At 52.7% G+C, this 11,980-nt stretch overlaps 1 protein-coding gene across 1 annotated transcript in view; it reads left to right on the top strand.

The window, feature by feature from the left end:
* Positions 1-11,980, top strand: part of LOC148134714 (uncharacterized) — a 31,011-nt gene that overhangs the window by 9,817 nt on the left and 9,214 nt on the right. The window contains exons 2-3 of the mRNA XM_087985480.1: positions 11,140-11,305; positions 11,914-11,980. The exon at positions 11,914-11,980 is cut by the window's right edge and continues 33 nt beyond it. Of these exons, the coding sequence (XP_087841606.1) occupies positions 11,140-11,305; positions 11,914-11,980 (233 nt within the window). The remainder of the gene's footprint in view (positions 1-11,139; positions 11,306-11,913) is intronic.

The raw sequence follows: 11,980 nt of genomic DNA on the forward strand, positions 1-11,980 counted from the left end.
GTCTTTCCCTGTATAACACTGGGGTACAGTACTCGTGGGGACAGGTCTGTCACTGTATAACACTGGGGTACAGTACTGGTGGGGACAGGTCTGTCACTGTATAACACTGGGGCACAGTACTGGTGGGGACAGGTCTGTGACTGTATAACACTAGGGTACAGTACTGGTTGGGATAGGTCTGTCTCTGTAAAACAATGGGGTAGAGTACTGTTGGGGACAGGTCTGTCAGTGTATAACACTGGGTTACAGTACTGGTGGGCAGAGGTCTGTCACTGTATAACACTGGGGTACAGTACTGGTGGGGACAGGTCTGTCCCTGTATAACACTGGGGAACAGTACTGGTGGGGACAGGTCTGTCACTGTATAACACTGGGGCACAGTACTGGTGGGGACAGGTCTGTCCCTGTGTAACACTGGGCTACAGTACTGGTGGGGAAAGGTCTGTCCCTGTGTAACACTGGGGTACAGTACTGGTGGGGACAGGTCTGTCACTGGGTAACACTGTGGTGCAGTACTGGTGGGGACAGGTCTGCCAGTGTATAACACTGGGGTACAGTACTGGTGGGGACAGGTCTGTCACTGTATAACACTGGGGTACAGTACTGGTGGGGACAGGTCTGTCCCTGTATAACACTGGGGTAGAGTACTGGTTGGGACAGGTCTGTCACTGTAGAACACTGGGGTAGAGTACTGGTGGGGACAGGTCTGTCACTGTATAACACTGGGGTACAGTACTGGTGGGGACAGGTCTGTCACTGTATAACACTGGGGCACAGTACTGGTGGGGACAGGTCTGTCACTGTATAACACTGGGGTACAGTACTGGTGGGGACAGGTCTGTCACTGTATAACACTGGGGCACAGTACTGGTGGGGACAGGTCTGTGACTGTATAACACTAGGGTACAGTACTGGTGGGGATAGGTCTGTCTCTGTATAACACTGGGGTAGAGTACTGGTGGGGACAGGTCTGTCACTGTATAACACTCGGGAACAGTACTGGTGGGCAGAGGTCTGTCATTGGAGAACACTGGGGTAGAGTACTGGTGGGGGACAGGTCTGTCACTATATAACACTGGGGTACAGTCCTGGTGGGAACAGGTCTGTATCTGTATAACACTGGGGTACAGTACTGGTGGGGGACTGGTCTGTCACTATATAACACTGGGGTACAGTCCTGGTGGGGACAGGTCTGTCTCTGTATAACACTGGGGTACAGTACTGGTGGGGACAGGTCTGTCACTGTATAACACTGGGGTACAGTACTGGTGGGGACAGGTCTGTCCCTGTATAACACTGGGGTACAGTCCTGGTGGGGACAGGTCTGTCACTGTATAACACTGGGGTACAGTACTGGTGGGGACAGGTCTGTCGCTGTATAACACTGGGTTACAGTACTGGTGGGGACAGGTCTGTCACTGTATAACACTGGTGTACCGTCTTGGTGGGGACAGGTCTGTCACTGTATAACACTGGGGTACAGTCCTGGTGGGGACAGGTCTGTCAATATATAACACTGGGGTACAGTACTGGTGGGGACAGGTCTGTCACTGTATAACAGTGGGGTACAGTACTGGTGGGGATAGGTCTGTCACTATATAACACTGGGGTATAGTACTGGTGGGGACAGGTCTGTCACTGTATAACAGTGGGGTACAGTCCTGGTGGGGACAGGTCTGTCTCTGTATAACACTGGGGTATAGTACTGGTGGGGACAGGTCTGTCCCTGTGTAACTCTGGGGTACAGTACTGGTGGGGAAATGTCTGTCCCTGTATAACACTGGGGTACAGTACTGGTGGGGACAGGTCTGTCACTGGGTAACACTGTTGTGCAGTACTGGTGGGGACAGGTCTGCCAGTGTATAACACTGGGGTACAGTACTGGTGGGGACAGGTCTGTCACTGTATAACACTGGGGTAGAGTACTGGTTGGGACAGGTCTGTCACTGTAGAACACTGGGGTAGAGTACTGGTGGGGACAGGTCTGTCCCTGTATAATACTGGGGTACAGTACTGGTGGGGACAGGTCTGTCACTGTATAACACTGGGGTAGAGTACTGGTGGGGACAGGTCTGTCACTGTATAACACTGGGGTACAGTACTGGTGGGGACAGGTCTGTCACTGTATAACACTGGGGCACAGTACTGGTGGGGACAGGTCTGTGACTGTATAACACTAGGGTACAGTACTGGTTGGAATAGGTCTGTCCCTGTATAACACTGGGATAGAGTACTGTTGGGGACAGGTCTGTCACTGTATAACACTGGGTTACAGTAATGGTGGGCAGAGGTCTGTCAGTGTATAACACTGGGGTACAGTACTGGTGGGGACAGGTCTGTCACTATATAACACTGGGGTACAGTCCTGTTGGGGACAGGTCTGTCACTGTATAACATTGGGGTACAGTACTGGTGGGGACAGGTCTGTCACTATATAACACTGGGGTATAGTACTGATGGGGACAGATCTGTCACTGTATAACACTGGGGCACAGTACTGGTGGGGACAGGTCTGTCACTGTATAACACTGGGGTACAGTACTGGTGGGGACAGGTCTGTCACTGTATAACACTGGGGTACAGTACTGGTGGGGACAGGTCTGTGACTGTATAACACTAGGGTACAGTACTGGTGGGGATAGGTCTGTCTCTGTATAACACTGGGGTAGAGTACTGTTGGGGACAGGTCTGTCACTGTATAACACTGGGTTACAGTAATGGTGGGCAGAGGTCTGTCAGTGTATAACACTGGGGTACAGTACTGGTGGGGACAGGTCTGTCACTATATAACACTGGGGTACAGTCCTGGTGGGGACAGGTCTGTCTCTGTATAACACTGGGGTACAGTACTGGTGGGGACAGGTCTGTCACTGTGTAACACTGGGGTACAGTGCTGGTGGGGACAGGTCTGTCACTGTATAACACTGGGGAACAGTACTGGTGGGGACAGGTCTGTCACTGTATAACACTGGGGTAGAGTACTGGTGGGGACAGGTCTGTCACTGTATAACACTGGGGTACAGTACTGGTGGGGACAGGTCTGTCACTGTATAACACTGTGGGACAGTACTGGTGGGGACAGGTCTGTCACTGTATAACATTGGGGCACAGTACTGGTGGGGACAGGTCTGTCACTGTATAACACTGGGGAACAGTACTGGTGGGGACAGGTCTGTCTCTATAACACTGGGGTACAGTACTGGTGGGGACAGGTCTGTTCTGTATAACACTGGGGCACAGTACTGGTGGGGACAGGTCTGTCACTGTATAACACTGGGGGACAGTACTGGTGGGGACAGGTCTGTCACTGTATAACACTGGGGTAGAGTACTGGTGGGGACAGGTCTGTCACTGTATAACACTGGGGTACAGTACTGGTGGGGACAGGTCTGTCCCTGTATAACACTGGGGTACAGTACTGGTGGGGGACAGGTCTGTCACTTTATAACACTGGCGTACAGTCCTGGTGGGGACAGGTCTGTCTCTGTATAACACTGGGGTACAGTACTGGTGGGGGCAGGTCTGTCACTGTATAACACTGGGGTACAGTAGTGGTGGGGACAGGTCTGTCCCTGTATAACACTGGGGTACAGTACTGGTGGGGACGGGTCTGTCCCTGTATAACACTGGGGTACAGTACTGGTGGGGACAGGTCTGTCCCTGTATAACACTGGGGTACAGTACTGGTGGGGACAGGTCTGTCCCTGTATAACACTGGGGTACAGTACTGGTGGGGGACAGGTCTGTCACTGTATAACACTGGGGTACAGTACTGGTGGGGACAGGTCTGTCACTGGGTAACACTGTGGTGCAGTACTGGTGGGGACAGGTCTGCCAGTGTATAACACTGGGGTACAGTACTGGTGGGGACAGGTCTGTCACTGGGTAACACTGTGGTGCAGTACTGGTGGGGACAGGTCTGTCACTGTATAACACTGGGATACAGTACTGGTGGGGACAGGTCTGTCACTGTATAACACTGGGATACAGTACTTGTGGGGACAGGTCTGTCAGTGTATAACACTGGGGTGCAGTACTGGTGGGGACAGGTCTGTCACTGTATAACACTGGGATACAGTACTGGTGGGGACAGGTCTGTCACTGTAGAACACTGGGGTAGAGTACTGGTGGGGACAGGTCTGTCACTGTATAACACTGGGATACAGTACTGGTGGGGACAGGTCTGTCACTGTATAACACTGGGGTACAGTACTGGTGGGGACAGGTCTGTCACTGTATAACACTGGGGTACAGTACTGGTGGGGACAGGTCTGTCCCTGTATAACACTGGGGTACAGTACTGGTGGGGACAGGTCAGTCACTGTATAACACTGGGGTACAGTACTGGTGGGGACAGGTCTGTCACTGTATAACACTGGGGTACAGTACTGGTGGGGACAGGTCTGTCACTGTATAACACTGGGGTACAGTACTGGTGGGGACAGGTCTGTCACTGTATAACACTGGGGCACAGTACTGGTGGGGACAGGTCTGTCACTGTATAACACTGGGATACAGTACTGGTGGGGACAGGTCTGTGACTGTATAACACTAGGGTACAGTACTGGTGGGGATAGGTCTGTCTCTGTAAAACACTGGGGTAGAGTACTGGTGGGGACAGGTCTGTCACTGTATAACACTGGGTTACAGTACTGGTGGGCAGAGGTCTGTCAGTGTATAACACTGGGGTACAGTACTGGTGGGGGACAGGTCTGTCACTATATAACACTGGGGTACAGTCCTGGTGGGAACAGGTCTGTCTCTGTATACCACTGGGGTACAGTACTGGTGAGAGACAGGTCTGTCACTATATAACACTGGGGTACAGTCCTGGTGGGGATAGGTCTGTCTCTGTATAACACTGGGGTAGAGTACTGTTGGGGACAGGTCTGTCACTGTATAACACTGGGTTACAGTACTGGTGGGCAGAGGTCTGTCAGTGTATAACACTGGGGTACAGTACTGGTGGGGACAGGTCTGTCACTATATAACACTGGGGTACAGTCCTGGTGGGGACAGGTCTGTCTCTGTATAACACTGGGGTACAGTACTGGTGGGGACAGGTCTGTCACTGTATAACACTGGGATACAGTACTGGTGGGGACAGGTCTGTCACTGTATAACACTGGGGAACAGTACTGGTGGGGACAGGTCTGTCACTGTACAACACTGGGGTACAGTACTGGTGGGGCCAGGTCTGTCACTGTATATCACTGGGATAGAGTTCTGGTGGGGACAGGTCTGTCACTGTATAACACTGTGGGACAGCACTGGTGGGGACAGGTCTGTCACTGTATAACACTGGGGTACAGTAGTGGTTGGGACAGGTCTGTCCCTGTGTAACAGTGGGGTACAGAACTGGTGGGGACAGGTCTGTCACTGTATAACACTGGGGTACAGTACTGGTGGGGACAGGTCTGTCACTGTATAACACTGGGGTATAGTACTGGTGGGGACAGGTCTGTCACTGTATAACACTGTGGGACAGTACTGGTGGGGACAGGTCTGTCACTGTGTAACACTGGGGTACAGTACTGGTGGGGACAGGTCTGTCCCTGTATAACACTGGGGTACAGTACTGGTGGGGGACAGGTCTGTCACTGTATAACACTGGGGTACAGTACTGGTGGGGACAGGTCTGTCACTGTATAACACTGGGGTAGAGAACTGGTGGGGACAGGTCTGTCACTGTATAACACTGGGGCACAGTACTGGTGGGGACAGGTCTGTCACTGTATAACACTGGGGAACAGTACTGGTGGGGACAGGTCTGTCAGTGTATAACAGTGGGGTAGAGTACTGGTGGGGACAGGTCTGTCACTGTATAACACTGGGGTACAGTACTGGTGGGGACAGGTCTGTCTCTATAACACTGGGGTACAGTACTGGTGGGGACAGGTCTGTTCTGTATAACACTGGGGTACAGTACTGGTGGGGACAGGTCTGTCACTGTATAACACTGGGGTACAGTACTGGTGGGGATAGGTCTGTCACTGTATAACACTGGGGTAGAGTACTGGTGGGGACAGGTCTGTCCCTGTATAACACTGGGGGACAGTACTGGTGGGGACAGGTCTGTCACTGTATAACACTGGGGTAGAGTACTGGTGGGGGACAGGTCTGTCACTTTATAACACTGGCGTACAGTCCTGGTGGGGACAGGTCTGTATCTGTATAACACTGGGGTACAGTACTGGTGGGGACAGGTCTGTCACTGTATAACACTGGGATACAGTAGTGGTGGGGACAGGTCTGTCCCTGTGTAACACTTGGGTACAGTACTAGTGGGGACAGGTCTGTCCCTGTGTAACAGTGGGGTACAGAACTTGTGGGGACAGGTCTGTTGCTGTATAACACTGGCGTACAGTACTGGTGGGGACAGGTCTGTCACTGTATAACACTGGGGTAGATTACTGGTGGGGACAGGTCTGTCACTGTATAACACTGGGGAACAGTACTGGTGGGGACAGGTCTGTCACTGTATAACAGTGGGGTACAGTACTGGTGGGGACAGGTCTGTCACTGTATAACACTAGGGTACAGTACTGGTGGGGATAGGTCTGTTACTGTATAACTCTGGGGTACAGTACTGGTGGGGACAGGTCTGTCAGTGTATAACACTGGGGCACAGTACTGGTGGGGATAGGTCTGTTACTGTATAACTCTGGGGTAGAGTACTGGTGGGGACAGGTCTGTCTCTGTATAAACTGGGGTACAGTACTGGTGGGGACACGTCTGTCACTGTATAACACTGGGGTGCAGTACTGGTGGGCAGAGGTCTGTCCCTGTATAACACTGGGGAACAGTACTGGTGGGGACAGGTCTGTCTCTATAACACTGGGGTACAGTACTGGTGGGGACAGGTCTGTCACTGGGTAACACTGTTGTGCAGTACTGGTGGGGACAGGTCTGCCAGTATATAACACTGGGGTACAGTACTGGTGGGGACAGGCATGTCACTGTATAACACTGGGGTAGAGTACTGGTTGGGACAGGTCTGTCTCTGTATAACACTGGGGTACAGTACTGGTGGGGACAGGTCTGTCACTGTATAACACTGTGGGACAGTACTGGTGGGGACAGGTCTGTCACTGTATAACATTGGGGCACAGTACTGGTGGGGACAGGTCTTTCACTGTATAACACTGGGGCACAGTACTGGTGGGGACAGGTCTGTCACTGGATAACACTTGGGTACAGTACTGGTGGGGACAGGTCTGTCACTGTATAACACTGGGGTAGAGTACTGGTGGGGATAGGTCTGTCCCTGTATAACACTGGGGTACAGTACTGGTGGGGACAGGTCTGTCCCTGTATAACACTGGGGTAGAGTACTGGTGGGGACAGGTCTGTCACTGTATAACACTGGGGTAGAGAACTGGTGGGGACAGGTCTGTCACTGTATAACACTGGGGCACAGTACTGGTGGGGACAGGTCTGTCACTGTATAACACTGGGGAACAGTACTGGTGGGGACAGGTCTGTCAGTGTATAACAGTGGGGTAGAGTACTGGTGGGGACAGGTCTGTCACTGTATAACACTGGGGTACAGTACTGGTGGGGACAGGTCTGTCTCTATAACACTGGGGTACAGTACTGGTGGGGACAGGTCTGTTCTGTATAACACTGGGGTACAGTACTGGTGGGGACAGGTCTGTCACTGTATAACACTGGGGTACAGTACTGGTGGGGATAGGTCTGTCACTGTATAACACTGGGGTAGAGTACTGGTGGGGACAGGTCTGTCCCTGTATAACACTGGGGGACAGTACTGGTGGGGACAGGTCTGTCACTGTATAACACTGGGGTAGAGTACTGGTGGGGGACAGGTCTGTCACTTTATAACACTGGCGTACAGTCCTGGTGGGGACAGGTCTGTATCTGTATAACACTGGGGTACAGTACTGGTGGGGACAGGTCTGTCACTGTATAACACTGGGATACAGTAGTGGTGGGGACAGGTCTGTCCCTGTGTAACACTTGGGTACAGTACTAGTGGGGACAGGTCTGTCCCTGTGTAACAGTGGGGTACAGAACTTGTGGGGACAGGTCTGTTGCTGTATAACACTGGCGTACAGTACTGGTGGGGACAGGTCTGTCACTGTATAACACTGGGGTAGATTACTGGTGGGGACAGGTCTGTCACTGTATAACACTGGGGAACAGTACTGGTGGGGACAGGTCTGTCACTGTATAACAGTGGGGTACAGTACTGGTGGGGACAGGTCTGTCACTGTATAACACTAGGGTACAGTACTGGTGGGGATAGGTCTGTTACTGTATAACTCTGGGGTACAGTACTGGTGGGGACAGGTCTGTCAGTGTATAACACTGGGGCACAGTACTGGTGGGGATAGGTCTGTTACTGTATAACTCTGGGGTAGAGTACTGGTGGGGACAGGTCTGTCTCTGTATAAACTGGGGTACAGTACTGGTGGGGACAGGTCTGTCACTGTATAACACTGGGGTGCAGTACTGGTGGGCAGAGGTCTGTCCCTGTATAACACTGGGGAACAGTACTGGTGGGGACAGGTCTGTCTCTATAACACTGGGGTACAGTACTGGTGGGGACAGGTCTGTCACTGGGTAACACTGTTGTGCAGTACTGGTGGGGACAGGTCTGCCAGTATATAACACTGGGGTACAGTACTGGTGGGGACAGGCATGTCACTGTATAACACTGGGGTAGAGTACTGGTTGGGACAGGTCTGTCTCTGTATAACACTGGGGTACAGTACTGGTGGGGACAGGTCTGTCACTGTATAACACTGTGGGACAGTACTGGTGGGGACAGGTCTGTCACTGTATAACATTGGGGCACAGTACTGGTGGGGACAGGTCTTTCACTGTATAACACTGGGGCACAGTACTGGTGGGGACAGGTCTGTCACTGGATAACACTTGGGTACAGTACTGGTGGGGACAGGTCTGTCACTGTATAACACTGGGGTAGAGTACTGGTGGGGATAGGTCTGTCCCTGTATAACACTGGGGTACAGTACTGGTGGGGACAGGTCTGTCCATGTATAACACTGGGGTACAGTACTGGTGGGGACAGGTCTGTCACTGTATAACACTGGGGTACAGTACTGGTGGGGACAGGTCTGTCACTGTATAACACTGGGGTACAGTACTGGTGGGGACAGGTCTGTCCCTGTATAACACTGGGGTACAGTACTGGTGGGGGACAGGTCTGTCACTGTATAACACTGGGGTAGAGTACTGGTGGGGACAGGTTAGTCTCTGTATAACACTGGGGTACAGTACTGGTGGGGACAGGTCTGTCACTGTATAACACTGGGGTACAGTACTGGTGTGGACAGGTCTGTCACTGTATAACACTGGGGTACAGTACTGGTGGGGACAGGTCTGTCACTGTATAACACTGGGATACAGTACTGGTGGGGACAGGTCTGTCACTGTATAACACTGGGGTACAGTACTGGTGGGGGACAGGTCTGTCACTTTATAACACTGGCGTACAGTCCTGGTGGGGACAGGTCTGTCTCTGTATACCACTGGGGTACAGTACTGGTGGGGACAGGTTAGTCTCTGTATAACACTGGGGTACAGTACTGGTGGGGACAGGTCTGTCACTGTATAACACTGGGGTACAGTACTGGTGGGGACAGGTCTGTCCCTGTATAACACTGGGGTACAGTACTGGTGGGGACAGGTCTGTCACTGTGTAACACTGGGGTACAGTACTGGTGGGGACAGGTCTGTCACTGTATAACACTGGGATACAGTACTGGTGGGGACAGGTCTGTCCCTGTATAACACTGGGGTACAGTACTGGTGGGGACAGGTCTGTCACTGTATAACACTGGGATACAGTACTGGTGGGGACAGGTCTGTCACTGTATAACACTGGGGTACAGTACTGGTGGGGACTGGTCTGTCCCTGTATAACACTGGGGTACAGTACTGGTGGGGACAGGTCTGTCCCTGTATAACACTGGGGTACAGTACTGGTGGGGACAGGTCTGTCACTGTATAACATTGGGGTACAGTACTGGTGGGGACAGGTCTGTCACTGTATAACACTGGGGTACAGTACTGGTGTGGACAGGGCTGTCACTGTATAACACTGGGGTACAGTACTGGTGGGGACAGGTCTGTCACTGTATAACACTGGGGTACAGTACTGGTGGGGACAGGTCTGTCACTGTATAACACTGGGGTACAGTACTGGTGGGGACAGGTCTGTCCCTGTGTAACACTGGGGTACAGTACTGGTGGGGACAGGTCTGTCACTGTATAACACTGGGGTACAGTACTGGTGTGGACAGGGCTGTCACTGTATAACACTGGGGTACAGTACTGGTGGGGACAGGTCTGTCACTGTATAACACTGGGGTACAGTACTGGTGGGGACAGGTCTGTCACTGTATAACACTGGGGTACAGTACTGGTGGGGACAGGTCTGTCACTGTATAACACTGGGGTAGAGTACTGGTGGGGACAGGTCTGTCAGTGTATAACACTGGGTTACAGTACTGGTGGGGACAGGTCTGTCACTGTATAACTCTGGGGTAGAGTACTGGTGGGGACAGGTCTGTCACTGTATAACACTGGGGTACAGTACTGGTGGGGATAGGTCTGTCACTGTATAACACTGGGGTACAGTACTGGTGGGGACAGGTCTGTCAGTGTATAACACTGGGGTACAGTACTGGTGGGGACAGGTCTGTCACTGTATAACACTGGGGTACAGTACTGGTGGGGACAGGTCTGTCCCTGTATAACACTGGGGTACAGTACTGGTGTGGACAGGGCTGTCACTGTATAACACTGGGGTACAGTACTGGTGGGGACAGGTCTGTCCCTGTGTAACACTGGGGTACAGTACTGGTGTGGACAGGGCTGTCACTGTATAACACTGGGGTACAGTACTGGTGGGGACAGGTCTGTCACTGTATAACACTGGGGTACAGTACTGGTGGGGACAGGTCTGTCACTGTATAACACTGGGGTACAGTACTGGTGGGGACGGGTCTGTCTCTGTATAACACTGGGGTACAGTACTGGTGGGGACAGGTCTGTCACTGTATAACACTGGGGTACAGTACTGGTGGGGACAGGTCTGTCACTGTATAACACTGGGGTACAGTACTTGTCGTTGACTTTTCATTGCAGGTCCTCCATCTTGGAAATGGGCGATCACAACATCAACATCTCTCCGTTCGAGATCACTTTCCAGAACGTTCCGCAGTCCTACGTCCCAGGAACAGCCATTGAGTGTCACTACAGCTTGGGCTCTTCGGTCAAGTGGTCATCCAAGGACTGGATCGGTCTCTACAAGGTCTTTTTTTTGTTCTCGGCATCACACAGAGATAGGGAGGGGCTGTTCGGGGCCGGAGGGGGGTGACACACACAGAGATAGGGAGGGGGTGTAGGGAGCTGGGGGGGGTGACACACACAGAGATAGGGAGGGGGTGTAGGGGGCTGGAGGGGGGTGACACACACAGAAATAGGGAGGGGGTGTAGGGGGCTGGAGGGGGCTGCACACACAGAGATAGTGAGGGGGTGTAGGGGGCTGGAGGGGGGTGACACACACAGTGATAGGGAGGGGGTGTAGGGGGCTGGAGGGGGTGACACACACAGAGATAGTGAGGGGGTGTAGGGGGCTGGAGGGGGTGACACACACAGAGATAGTGAGGGGGTGTAGGGGGCTGGAGGGGGGTGACACACACAGTGATAGGGAGGGGGTGTAGGGGGCTGGAGGGGGTGACACACACAGAGATAGGGAGGGGGTGTAGGGGGCTGGAGGGGGTGAGACACACAGAGATAGGGAGGGGGTGTAGGGGGCTGGAGGGGGGAGACACACAGAGATAGGGAGGGGGTGTCGGGCCTGAGTAAGCCACATTTCCTGTCGTATATTTACACGCATTGTCCTGTGTGATGTTTCAGATCAGCAGGGGATCACTGCGTGACTATTACACATTTGTCTGGTCCCCACCTCCACACAGCCACGATG

The sequence above is a fragment of the Chiloscyllium plagiosum genome, unplaced genomic scaffold (genome assembly GCF_037043375.1).
Source record: "Chiloscyllium plagiosum isolate Xiang-an unplaced genomic scaffold, Cpla_swu_hap1 HiC_scaffold_53X, whole genome shotgun sequence".
Classification (NCBI taxonomy): Eukaryota; Metazoa; Chordata; class Chondrichthyes; order Orectolobiformes; family Hemiscylliidae; genus Chiloscyllium; species Chiloscyllium plagiosum.